The 14683-nt window shown below is 32.9% G+C and overlaps 1 protein-coding gene and 1 long non-coding RNA gene across 2 annotated transcripts in view; both read right to left on the bottom strand.

The window, feature by feature from the left end:
- Positions 1–1546: 1546 nt before the first annotated feature.
- LOC111714678 (uncharacterized) lies at positions 1547–8681 on the bottom strand. The gene is made up of 4 exons (XR_002768033.1): positions 8586–8681; positions 7582–7653; positions 2512–2606; positions 1547–1626 (listed from the first exon to the last, which is right to left on the bottom strand). It is a non-coding gene; the product is annotated as an uncharacterized LOC111714678 (long non-coding RNA).
- Positions 8682–13506: 4825 nt separating this feature from the next.
- Positions 13507–14683, bottom strand: part of LOC111714677 (involucrin-like) — a 3110-nt gene continuing 1933 nt past the window's right edge. The window contains exons 2-3 of the mRNA XM_023489832.1: positions 13720–14402; positions 13507–13513 (exon numbers count right to left, since the gene is read on the bottom strand). Coding sequence (XP_023345600.1) covers positions 13507–13513; positions 13720–14402 — 690 coding nt within the window. The remainder of the gene's footprint in view (positions 13514–13719; positions 14403–14683) is intronic.

Genomic DNA, 14683 nt, shown 5'->3' with positions numbered 1-14683 from the left:
AATTGCCCCCTTCAAGTTTTCTCCTGAATGAGAAGAACCAAATATTGTTTTTAATTTGGTCAAATTTTCTCCAGGCAGTTTACAGAGAGATGTGTCCACCCCCACACATTTAAACTTAATAAAGAGCAGGCCCCCCCCCCCCCCCCTCCCTCCCAGATTTTCTCATAAAATTTCTCCAAAATAACCATTTGTTTTTAAGTATATAAATTCAGATTGTATCCCTTTTTCAAGATTTGATTACATTTCCTTAAAGGGACTGTACGCGTAATTTTAAGTCACCTTCCATGCAAAGATGTTAATGCCCGATCTACAAAGGTACCCTTGAAACCTCTGATCAAAAATGTTTTCATTTTTTCATTTTTTCATTGCTTCTTAAAAGCAAGAAATGCGCAAGTCACTTTCGCAGAGAAACCTCAAATGAAAATTAACAGTTTAAAGAAACTTAAACATGGATATCTAATTCTAATCATACTTGATCAGACAAAGCTTTTCAGGGTACCGTTGTAAATCAGGCTTTGTTATCTCTGCATGAAGGTCACTTGAAATTACGCATACAGTCCCTTTAACCACAAAGACTGGAAGCAAATGCTAAGGAAAACTTAAGGAAAACTAGATCTTTAAAATCCTTCAGTTTACGTGCAAGACAAATTAAATGCAATTTTTGCAAACTCAAGCAAGAGTAAATTTAGCGATTTTTTGCAAACAACATATAGTTTATTAAAACGACTGATTAAACGTAATTTTAATTGACTCTCTATTCTGTATTCACATCGATACCCTTTAAACCTTTAGCTGAGTAATAACATTGAAAATTGTTAAATTATCATTATTTCCTGACATGTTTCTCCAGTTTTTAATTTTTACAGAGAAACCACGACAGAATAAACCAACCAATCTTAATCAGAGGAAAGTTGAAAGGGTACCATTGGTATATTGAAAGAGTAGGCTCGATTCACAACTGTACTCTTTATATCTGAGCAAAAATGTGGAAAAAATAAAACTAAGCAATTTTCCAATGGAAAATGATAAATATCTCATTCAATCTTGTATCAGATTCGGACATTTTCCTGTTCACCGTCTACAGTCTCTTTAATTTCCCTCGTGCACGAACATAGTAGGAAAAATTAAAAAATGAAAACATAAATGTTTCGCATAAATAAAGAAAACACTACCCCAGGGTTAACACTAAAATATGTGGTGCTAAAATCTGCAATTATCTTACGGCATAAATGCATAAATGCCAAGATTGCTATCTCTAAAGCAAATGATGACATTTTTTGCAGCATACCACTGTTGTTAGAGGGCCACTGCCAGCTGTTCTTAACACCACTATACGAACTTTGTTCGTGGAAACATTTCCACATCAATTTATGCGTATTCAGTAGCAAATAATTTAAAGTATGAAATATATATAATCACTAAGATATTGACCGGTCTTTTTTACTGAACAAACTGGCGGCCTGTGGAGATAATGTGTCATGGTTCTTTAGAGACATCCAAATGATAGAAAAAAAAACTATTAATATTTCACGAAGACTAACCTAGCAAAAAAAACTTACCGATGATAATAAAATCATAATATTTGAAAAGATTCTCTGCGTTGTGTGGTTTCTGTTCAGGATCAATCTAAACATTTTAAATTTTAAATTATTTTCTCAAAAATCTGCAGAGTACAGAGAGCCCTATAAAACTGTAGAAGACGACATTTAATCAGATCTTATCAGCGGATGTGTAGATAATTGATGTTGCTAAATAACAAAAGTTAAACCGATGACTTAAAATCAGCTAATTAATTGAAATGGGTGTGTGTACAATGCATCATTATTGTTTTAATGCTCATAACTTGAGTCTAATAGTCGTCTTTTATTCCACAGTATTTTGGGTCTCACTGTATACAGAACACCAGATAGGTAGGACACCAGACAGGACACCAAGTAGACAGGACACCAAGTAGGCAGGACAATTAGTAGACGGGACATCTAACAGACAGAACACGTATTAGAGAGGACACCTAGAAAACAGGACACCTAGTAGACAGGACACAAAGTAGACATGACGGTCTAGCAGATAGGACACCTAGCAGGACACCAAGTTGACAGGACACCTATTGGACAGGACACCTAGAAGACAGGACAGGACAGCAGTAGACAAGGCAAACCTTTGGAAAGCAAAATAAAGAAATAAATCCTGATTCCAATCAATCAATCAATCAAAATTAAGTTAATTCTTTCTCTAAAAATCTGCACAAATGTGTAGCGTGCTGACCCCCCCCCCCCCTCCCTCCACTTTATATTACGGATATTATTCCTGGTTACTGGATACGGAACCGAAACTATCAGGTTATTTAACTGGTATTATGTAGAATTTAAAAGGAAGCTTTTTTAAAGAGAAGCGGGGGAGGGTTAAGAAAATAGAATATGAAGCAGAAAAGATCATTTTTGGCTGAAAGTTTTAAAAGAATCTTTCATAAGAATAAGGTGGAAAGAATGTTCGCCCCCCCCACCAACTCACCTTATTATATTGATAGTAGGATAAAGAAGCGATGAGAAAGGGAAAGAACCAAATGCCTGTAGCGATGAGGGCTGAGGGGGTTAGCCCAGAAATTACTAAAATATAATAATGTCATAATTATGAAAAAATATTTCGATTAACCAACTTCCTTGATTTTTTTTGGCTGAATTCAAACTTTTTGTAGATTTTGTAGAATTGAAAAATCTGTTTTTATAAAAGTTGTTAGGGGCTAGGGAGTAGGTCTGTTAGGGGCTAGGGAGTAGGTCTGTTAGGGGCTAGGGAGTGAGTCTGAAAAATGGCGTAAAACCCATTATTACATTTTCTTAAAATTCGTGAAACATTCGACTGATTAAATCTCAAATTAAACAATTCAATTGAAATCCTTCAGCATAGAGTTGGAAATTGTAGCAATTAACACACAGACGTTACACTCATATTACGAAACTTCAGGGATCAATATTTTCTAACTGATTTTTTTTTTTTTTTTTGGGGGGGGGGTTAATTAAGAAGAATTGAGACGCAATATAAGATACTTCTAGCGTTGTATGTCCGGTTAACAACGATACCTTAAAACCTTCTTCTTTTTTATTTTATTTTATGTACGTGAAACAAGCGGAATTATGCAGGAGAGACAATGAAGGACTTGGCCAGATGGAAAATCCACGATATCTTTCTCATTGTTACTCAGATTTAAAGGGTATCGTTAATAATCGTAAATGCCAACTTGACTTTTAAAATGGAGGCTCACTTGAATATACATATTCAGTCCCGTGTTCATATTCCTCATGGATATTATAGGAAGTAATTGTAAATGAATATATATATATAACCCTGTATATACCGCGGGTTAACGACTGATATTTAAACTTAATCAACTGTATTTCCAGTTTCCACGCTAGCCTGTAATTATCTCGTTCGGGATTTATTTTAAACCTGCTGAATTCCCCGGCGTTGCCCAATTTATTCATAGTTAACGACCGTTAACCCGCACTTGGTTTTAATTCATGATTTAAGCAGTGCCCGGGATAGTCGGAAATATTGAAGATAAAAAAATCCCATATGACTATTATAAGGATGCACAAAGGGTGTCATACATACATGCATATCAGATGTATAAAATGAGACACCAACAACTAAGAACTTTATAGTGTACGGACACTAAGAACTTTACAGTGTACGGACACTAAGAACTTTACTGTGTACGGACACTAAGAACTTTACAGTGTACGAACACTAAGAACTTTACAGTGTAGGGACACTAAGAACTGTACATTGTAGGGAAACTAAGAACGTTACAGTATACGGAAACTATGAACTTTACGTGTACGGACACTAAGAACTTTGCAGTGTACGGACACAAAAACTTAAGAGTGTGCGGACACTGAGAACTTTAGAGTGTACGGACAATAAGAAGTGTACAGTGTACAGACACTAAGAACTTCACTGTGTACGGACACTTAGAAATTTAAGGTGTACGGACAATATGAACTTAACAGTATACGGTCATTAAGAACTATACAGTGTACGGACACCAAAGAACTGTAAATAGCACGGACACCAAGAACTGCACAGTGTACGGACACTAAGATCAGAATGGTGTAAGGACACTAAGAACTATACAGTGTACTATGAACTTTACGTGTACGGACACTAAGAACTTTAACGGACAATAAGAATTTTACGTGTACGGACACTAAGAACTTTAAAGAGTACGGACACTGAGAACTTCACAGTGTACGGACAATAAGAACTATACAGTATGCAGACACTAAGAACTTCACGGTGTACGGACAATATTAACTTAACAGTGTACGGACATTAAGAACCGTACAGTGTACGGATACAAAGAACTGTAAATTGTACGGACACTAAGAACTGCACAGTGTACGGACACTAAGAACTGTACAGTGTACGGAACTAAGAACTGTACAGTGTACGGTCACTAAGTTGTATTTATGCATATAAACTAAAAAATGGAAATTAACTCAAGTAATCAATTTTATCAAAAGTACATGTTTAATCTGGGCTACGGTCACACCAAACATTATAACCAGGAAGATCATTTTTATTGGGTTTATAGGTTGAAAGGGAAGGGAGGAGGGGTAATTAAGGTGGGGCAGAGATTATATTCCCCATTGTGAAACAAAATTTAAAAAAAAACAGAATTAATTACTCGTAAACTGTGTTTATGATCTTCAAATATTTTACAAAATAATTATAATAATAACTTCATCCAACAGATGCCGTCAATAATAGAAGAAATTGCAGATTTAAAGGAAATTTTCACGTTAAGTAAAGAAAAGAAATAACAATTAAATTGTGTATCGGTTTGCAATTTAACTTCTTTCAGATTTATTACATTTTGGGGTTTAGGTGCACTGTGAAAATTGTTTTTTGAGTAATCTCTGTAAAAAAAACAGTTAGTTGTCTTCGGTCGAACACAACGTAAGTTTGCATAAAGTCATTTTTCTATTCCATGTGTTATGTACTTACGGGTCTCACAAATCAAACTATTCTGTTTGCAGAAACATCAGTTAGAAATGAAGAATAAGAAAAAAATCAATTAATTCGTCGATTTCAAGTGGTTCTACATGAAAAGACGACAATGCCTGATTTACAAGGCTACCCTTGTAACCCTAATCTGATCAAACATGTAGAAGATAACGTTGTTTTTTTCTGACTAGACAAGTGTTTAATCCTGATAATTTATCCATTCTTTCTTATAAGCAAGAAATGTGCAAATAATTTTTCCATAGAAACCACAAATCAAAATAAATAGTTTTCAAACACAAAACCATGTACTTCATATTTGATCAGACAAAGCTTGTAAATCTACCATTGCCATGTTTGCCTGGAGAGTAACTGGAAATTACGCTTACAGTCTCTTAAACTATGATTCATTAATTTTATTCGCGAACACTCCCTTTAATATAAAAAGTACGAAATGCGCGAATTTTCAAGAACATGTTATTCAAACAATTCAAAAGGTTTTGGCTAAACTTCGCAACCTTGGAAAACCAAAGCTATCCCAGGAGTATATCTTTGTATTTAAACCAGTTGTTACGAGTGTGTTAGTGCCACAGGATTCACAGTATATGGGAATAGTTTGTATTTATAATACTGGGGGTGCTCCCCCCCCCGCCCCTCCCTCTTTTTTCAGACCGGATATAAACTTAATTGGTTTTTAAAATATTCTTAAAATATGCATTTTCTTTAATGTAATTTATCTATATATTTTTTAATAAAAAAAATTATCAACTTTACTTTTATAACAAACCCAAAACTAAAGAAACTTGGACAATGGAATAGTATTTTTAAATTACGAACATTTTTTGACTGAATGTAAGGGACTTACACATTTGTGAGATAGGCCTAACATATTCTTTTAATAATTTTAACAAAATGTTCGCATATTCGAATTGCTTATGAAAGTTCGACATTAATAACAAAATGTTATTTTTTTCCTTGGTTTTTTCTTAACAACGGTCGGCAATTATATTAATACAATGAAGACGTGTTTTTTTCAGTTTTGATTTCATAAAAGCTTTTTTAAATTAAAAGTTTAAAGGTAATATGTGAATCTATGCAGTTTAAAAGCTTGGTTCAAATCAAACAACATAAGAGTTGTGCCTTATTAAAAGATATAAAAAGTAAGGTTCTCATGTAATTATAAAAATATGATATCTTAGTTGAATAACTTTGGTCATTCAGACATTTCCGGTCTGAAATTCACCGTTACAGCAACATTACATAATTGAACTATAATGATCATTATCATATTTTATTCAGTCTGGACGGGGGNGGGTGGGTCTAAAGTTAGAAGGTGCTGGAGTGGGTTTACATGTAAAACCTTTCATTTTAATGTTTTATACAATGGTGTCCAAAAGGAGCATTTAATTACAATTAAAATTTGCTGGAATGCACCTTGATATGTTACCTAGAGCCTAAGAGGTATAGGGTTTACACAGTAAAGTCCTGTGACGATTTTGGACTACAAGACACTAGTAATGTTAATTGTTTTGGTTCGTTTTTTTATACAATTGCTGCCATAAATTCGGTATAGTGCAGGAAAAGTAAATGCTTTTCTTAACCTATATTTTAAAATATAAATATTAAAAAATTTAATTAAAAGTAAACTTTAGCAGAATACTGTTTTAAATTTTTGGAAGTTTTATAAAAAGTAAAAAAAAATCGATTTACAACACCGCTACAAGGAACTAGTTTTATCATAACAATAACAAAAATTGTAAACGAAGGACGAAGGCCAGGCTTATTTACTAACTTTTGTAAAATGTACACACATCCTATCCTCCCTACCTTTAGTCTACCACCTTTAAAGTTACGGACACAAGTGGTAGACATAATTATCGCCTTCAGCAGTTCTACCAGACATCAAAAGTATTTTTAACAAGTTTTGATTTAGCACTTAATATATAAGGATTTTTGTGCAAGAGATTTAAAGAGAATTAGAAAAATAATTAAATGAAAAGATGAATGGGCCACTAGATGGATGAATGCATTTCTATAACGAATGGAAATGAATGAATGAATATGGTAGAATGTATGGGTATATAGTACAAATGGACTATATTTCCTTGTATTATTGGCCTAAGGTCTTAAATCTGGATTATCCTAGAGTCTGGACACACGCTACACACACCCTCATACAATATACACGTCTTTACATATGCTACACACGTCCTTACGCACCCTACACACGCCCTCACACTCTCATATACGCGACACACGTCCTTACACACGCTACACACATCCTCACGCACCCTACACACGCCCTCATACAATATACACGTCTTTACATATGCTACACTCGTCCTCACACACCCTTCACACGCCCTCATACCCTCACACACCCTACACACACCCTCACACCTTCATACACGCACTCACACGCTCATACACGCTACACACTTCTTACAAGCACTACACACGTCCTCACACACCCTACACGCGCTACACACGTCCTCACACACCCTACACACGCTCATACACGGTGTACATTGTACAATGTACATTGTAAAATGAACATAGCTATTTTGATGATGTACTTACTAAGTGAGGGTATGATGTCCATTAGATTGCAACATTACTCTTCTCCGGTCCCTGTTTTCATCTAGATCCCATCTAATAGAAATAAATAATTTTCAAAAATTTTATTTACATCCTCAAAATCTAATTTTTAATAATTATATCATTGCAACCTCATTTCTTGAAACCTTTGATAATTCAAACTGTGAATTCTGCGATGGATCAAATAATGAAAGTTTGAAATTAAAAATTAAAAATTTACAAATTTTAAATTTTAAATTTAAAATGTTTTTAGATTTTAAATTCTATTTTATAAGTCTCAAGGTCAATTAATTATCTTCATCGAAAAATATGTAAGTAACAATTAATCTTTAAATCTTCTTAACCATACAAATGTTTATATCCTAGAATTACTTAGTTAAACGCAATTTAATTCAGATTTTGATAATTTTTTTATATTTAAAGAATAATTTTAGATTTATTCCGTAAAAATAAACATTTAATGTAGTATTAGTATTAGAAAATGATCATGAAAGATCCCAAATGTAGACTTAAGTTACAAAAGGTTAAAAATAAATAAATCATTACATTATTTAAATATATATTTAGCGAATCTGTTTGGGTGTTTGTCTGTGCTCTCATGACTCTAGTAAAGAGGTTACTCACTTGCTTACTAAAAAATTGCCAGGAAAAAAATGACGATTCTTTAAATCTTCTTAAATGCTCCAATTTAAACAGAAAATGCAGTGATTAAAACAATTAAAAATGGCGAACTTCAGAGCAACAGTTAAAAGCTTAACTTTTTTTTACCAGGATAAGGGGCTCGATGCGTTCTTAAAGAAGCAAATTTACTAGAATTTACTGAATTTAACAAGTAATATTAAGATCAGCGGAATTATGGAATGAAAATGTTATAAAAAATCAAATCAAATTTTGATTAAAAATCCTTTTTATCTTTAAATCTTATTAAACAAACAAGTTCAGCTCATTAAAAAAATAAAAATTAATTTTAAAAAAAAATAACTTACTTTTTATGTTTTTAGTGCGAATTATATTTTTTTGATTTTCTCAGAGAATGTGTTTACTTCGGTCTTCTGTCATGTTTACTGTTTAGCCTCCATTTTGGATCTGAAAATAAATAAATAGAGGCTTTATAGAGATGGATGGTGATCAAATTTATATATTTCTACTTTCTTGCAATTTGGCTAACTGCAAGGACATCCAAAAATTCCTTTCTATTAATTTTCAAAATTAGCCGAAGTATGAATGAAGGATGGACGAAGGATGGACGATAAAGAAGAAAAAATGAAGAACAAGAAACATAGAAATCTCAAAATATTTCCATCTGATATAAAAATTTAAAAATATTGTAAAATTTAATTAAAATAAATTATTAAAGTTAAAAAATATATATTTTACTTGGTTTCATCAAGAATGCATGGAAAAGATATCCATGATTTTCGCTTTGATACTTTTTGTTTTTGATTGGGATATTTCTATATGTGTGCTTTAGGAAATTGTTAGAAAAATGATTATATCTCCCCCAATTATTGATCAGATAAAGGTTAAAAGGGCACCATTGTGAAACGGGCAAACCAATCTATGAATGGAGAGTCACTTGAAATTACATCCACAGTCCCTTTAACAATATTTTGAATTCCTTTTTTTACAGGGAGGGGGTGGTGACATAACAAGGAATTAAAGATACTTCTCATTTAAGTTCTCATCGATGAACACAGATTAGGGTTTCCTAACTATAAACTTGGAATTCAGCTCAGGAAGTTCAAATTCGGGGAAGGAGAAGGAAAAGAGAAGGGGGAAATGCAGGGGAGGAGAAGGGGGGATTTAGGGGAGGAAAGAAGGAAAGGAAAGGAGTTAGATGAGAAGGGTTGTGGGGAAAGAAATGAAGAAAAGAGAAAACAGAAGAAAGCTGAATTTATAAGGTTTGGAGAGGAATAAATAAAGGGAAATAGGCTAGGGTGAAAAGTGGCGGTAAGAAGTGAAGGAAAGGGCATGAAGAAGGGAAAGGGAAGGGAGAAGGGATGGAGAAGAAGAAGTGAAGGAAAGGGAAGAAAGAAGAAGAAGTGAAGGAAAGGGAATGAAGAAGAAGAAGTGAAGGGAAAGGGAAGGAAGAAGGGATGGAGAAGAAGAAGTGAAGGAAAGGGAAGGAAGAAGAAGAAGTGAAGGAAAGGGAAGGAAGAAGAAGAAGTGAAGGAAAGGGAAGGAAGAAGGGATAGAGAAGTGGTGGTGGGAAGTGTTAAAAGAAGGTTAGGAAGGAAATAACCAAATAAAAATAAAAGCGAAAGGAAAGAGGTCAAGGGGGGGATAAAATGTTAATATTTCTGAAACTCCTGGAGTATATTTATAAACTATACAGGGAACAATTTGTTAGACAACTGCCTCAAGTTATAAGAACGAGTTATTGATATATAGTCTAACAACACATTGAAAGATCTAAAAACTGCATGATATCTAAGTCATTCTTCATGCCTAATACTTGTACAACGGCAACCTGATTATCAGTTTCTTCCTTTTCCTGGTTATGGATTAATAGCAATAAAAAAAAACATTTTGAGGGGACAATTAGCAGCTGAGACCACACATTTTCTGAACCAACAAATTGTTGCCAAATTTGCAAAGATTTGAAACAAAATGACCCGGATTATAACAAGAAGTGGCCCCTCCTGAATTTGGCGGGAAAACTGAGTGTACAGGATAAAATTGAATGAAACCACAGTCCACATCAGAATATAATCCAAATTCAAGATATGAAACACATATTAATGAATAAGTTCAATGAAATAATAAATGTAGGTGTGATTTCAGATCTGATAGGAATCCTCTTTATCTATCCTATCAAGGATTAGGTCACACTTGAATTCAATTAAAAAACTGGTTTAAGTTTAACTCGAGGAAAGAATGCAGAATAATAAAAATTAAACTTGAAATAATTTTGTTTTTATAGGGAGAGTTTGTGAGATTTAAAAGTATAAAGTTATTTAATAATGTGGAGTACCTGTCTGCATAAAATATTTAATAATGTGGAGTACCTGTCTGCATAAAATATTTAATAATGTGGAGTACCTGTCTGCACAAAATAATCAATGTTATCATTATACTAGACAGGACAATAACAGGTATCGACTTTATTATTCCATGGTTCTGATTCCAGAATCAGTGTGTTCCCTGGTTCCAATTCCTAAACATTTATTTGTTCCCTGGTTCCAATTCCCAAACCTTCATTTATTCCCTAGTTCCAATCCTGAACCTTCCATTGGTCCGATTCCTAAACCTTTATTTGTTCTCTAGTTCCGATCCTGAACCTTCCATTGGTCCGATTCCTAAACCTTCATTTGTTCCCTAGTTTAAATTCCCGAACCTGTATTAGTCCCTGATTTCGATTCCTGGAATATTCATATTTCCGATTCCTAAACCTTTATTTATTCCCTAGTTCCAATTCCAGAAACTTTATGTGTTGCTTTGTTCTTATTCCTAAACCTTTATTTTTTCCCTAGTTCCGATTCCTGAACATTCATTTGTTCCTTAGTACCGTTTCCAGAACCTTTACTTGTTCCCTATAGTTCCTGAGATCCTTTAGGTATTCCCTAGTTCCTATTTGAGATACTTTAGGTGTTCCCTAGTTCCAATTCCAAAAACTGAAAGTGTTCCCTAGTTCCGAATTCCATTTTCATTTGTTTCCTAGTTCCGATTACTAAACCTTCATTTGTTTCCTAGTTCCTATTCCAGAAACTTCATTTGTTTCCTAGTTCCGATTCCAGAACTGTTGTGTTCCCTAATTTAGATTCCTAAACGTTCTTTGTTTCCTTTTCCAAGTTCCGATTCCCGATTCTTTGTGTTCCGATTCCTGAACCTTCATTTTTTTTCTAGTTCCGATTCCTGAACCTTCGCATGTTTTCAACCCTTTCCTGAAATCCGTTCTTTCCTGTTTAATAATCTCCAGGATTCGATTACCCTCCCCCCCCCCTTCCATTTACCAATACAATCAACAATAGTTCGATTTTGTTTACAGCGTTGTTATTGTTATTTTTGTTGCTTGACAAAAGTTTAATATACAACTATACAGGGATAAATTACCAGTTTTGATTTAAAATGTTAAGACTGCGGGTACCCTTACTGTTTTTAAATTCATGCTGTTTCATTTCCTTCTCCCAGGAAAATTCAATACATTTCCTTTTTTACCCATTAATTATTTATAAATTCATAGATTTATTATTTCATTAATTCATTATTTTTAAATCATTATTTACTATTTAAATCATTCATTTTTCTTTAATTCAATCATTATTATTTTATAAATCATTATTATTATTTCATAATTCATTATCATTATTTCATAATTCATCATCATTATTTCATAATTCATTGTCATTATTTTATAATTCATTTTATTATTTCATAGTTAAATATTGTTACTTCATAATTCATTATTATTATTTCTTAAATTCATTATTATTATTTCATAAGTTCATTATTTCACAAACTAATTGACTCATAAATTCATTATTTCATAAATTCATTATTTCATAAACTCATTATTTCATAAATTCATTATTTCATAAATTCATTAAATCGTAAATTTATTAACTCTTAAATCGTAATTTTATTAATTCATTCTTTCAAATTTTTATAGATTTAATATTTTATTATTTCATTAATTCATTATTCCATATATTCATTCATTCATCAATTTATATTGGTAGAAATATAGTTTGTAAAATTCTATTATAAAATGAATTATCTGAATTGTGTATAAATTAAGCACTATGTATTATATACCCCCAGACCCTGGGCATTAAGGCAATTATATGCCTGTATGCTGGTATGCACACATATACACTATATTAACCATACCGACACAGGGGGGGGGGGCGCTAGGGTTTACAGAAAGTTAGGGTGTATCCCTATAAGGTTTCCGACTGAAATTTATATTTGCATCTCTTTTTAAGAAAAATCTTAGCTTGGAGTTGCTTCTCTATCTTCAATCCTTTTCTTCTTCTACATTTAACAAAAATATCAATTGTGAAGTTTTCTGTTTTTTTTTCTGTATAAAAGTGGGCGACACTTCCAAGTTATGAAAATTATAGGATTTTTTTATCAATAAAAAGGGAATTTATACCTTAATCAATAAATAATATTAAATTGTTATCCACCAAATAGGAGTGATATAAGCATAGAAATTTCAATCAATGTACTTTCCGAACTCTACTCCCCCACCCCCCTTAGCTGCAGGTGATTTAATCCTACTGTGACAAGATCAATATATCTGAACCAAACTAGAAAATTGTTCAAGATCAAGAGCTGAACCAAACTAGAGAATTGTTCAATATCAACATTTGAACCAAACTATAGATTTGTTAAAAGATCAAGATCTGAACCAAACGAGAAAATTATTCAAGATCAAGAGCTGAACCAAACTCGAGAATTGTTCAATATCAACATTTGAACCAAACTAGAGATTTATTAAAAGATCAAGATCTGAACCAAACTAGATAATTGTTCAAGATCATGAGCTGTACCTCAAGACCAAGAGTTGAACCAAACTAGAGAATTGTTCAAGATCAATTAATCTGAACCAAACTAAAGTATTGTTCAAAATCAATTTATCTGAACCAAACTAGGGAATTTTTCAAGATCAATTTATCTGAACCAAACTGAAGAATTGATAAAAATCAATTTATCTAAACCAAACTAGAGAACTTTTAAAGATCAATTTATCTGAACCAAACTAGAGAATTGATTAAAATCAATTTATCTCAACCAAACAAGAGAATTTTTCAAGATCAATTTATCTAAACAAAAACTAAAGAATTGTTCAAGATCAATTTATCTGAACAAAAACTAAAGAATTGTTCAAGATCAATTTATCTGAACCAAACTAAAGAAGTGTTCAAGATATAGATTTGAACCGAACTAGAGAACTGTTAAAGATCAAGATCTGAACCAAATAGGGAATTGTTTAAAATCAACATCTGAACTAAAATATAGCTGCAGGTGATTTAATCCTACTGTGTCAAGTTCAATGTATCTGAACCAAACTAGAGCATTGTTCAAGATTAATATTCTGAACCAAAATATAGAGAATTGTTCAAGATCAAGATTATAAACTTTAAATAAACTTCACATGTGTTTACGACTCCTAACCTTTTAAGGAGTTTTAGGGNAAGCTGATGAGTTAGAAGATGTTTGAGTGAAAGCTGATGAGTTAGAAGATGTTTGAGTGAAAGCTGATGAGTTAGAAGATGTTTGAGTGAAAGCTGATGAGTTAGAAGATGTTTGAGTGAAAGCTGATGAGTTAGAAGATGTTTGAGTGAAAGCTGATGAGTTAGAAGATGTTTGAGTGAAAGCTGATGAGTTAGAAGATGTTTGAGTGAAAGCTGATGAGTTAGAAGATGTTTGAGTGAAAGCTGATGAGTTAGAAGATGTTTGAGTGAAAGCTGATGAGTTAGAAGATGTTTGAGTGAAAGCTGATGAGTTAGAAGATGTTTGAGTGAAAGCTGATGAGTTAGAAGATGTTTGAGTGAAAGCTGATGAGTTAGAAGATGTTTGAGTGAAAGCTGATGAGTTAGAAGATGTTTGAGTGAAAGCTGATGAGTTAGAAGATGTTTGAGTGAAAGCTGATGAGTTAGAAGATGTTTGAGTGAAAGCTGATGAGTTAGAAGATGTTTGAGTGAAAGCTGATGAGTTAGAAGATGTTTGAGTGAAAGCTGATGAGTTAGAAGATGTTTGAGTGAAAGCTGATGAGTTAGAAGATGTTTGAGTGAAAGCTGATGAGTTAGAAGATGTTTGAGTGAAAGCTGATGAGTTAGAAGATGTTTGAGTGAAAGCTGTTGAGTTAGAAGAATGAAAACATGAAATAAACTAGGTATTCAAGTGGGCGGAGGTCAAATCAGGGATGAACAGGACCCAAAGTCAACTTTACAAATATCTAAAAAAAATCTCCCAAAAATCTACATAAAAATCTACCAATGATAAGGTCTAAAAAAGAATTTTAATTGGGTGAGCTATATTTGTGCCTGTTAGCTAATGAATTTTAGTCTGAACTATCTGTTTATATGTTCGTATATTCGTCCTCCAACATTTCCCCTAGTTTTTACAGGAGGGGGGG

Source organism: Eurytemora carolleeae, unplaced genomic scaffold (genome assembly GCF_000591075.1).
Source record: "Eurytemora carolleeae unplaced genomic scaffold, Eaff_2.0 scaffold1626, whole genome shotgun sequence".
NCBI classification, from domain to species: domain Eukaryota; kingdom Metazoa; phylum Arthropoda; class Copepoda; order Calanoida; family Temoridae; genus Eurytemora; species Eurytemora carolleeae.
This window is presented reverse-complemented; position numbering and strand designations above follow the sequence as displayed.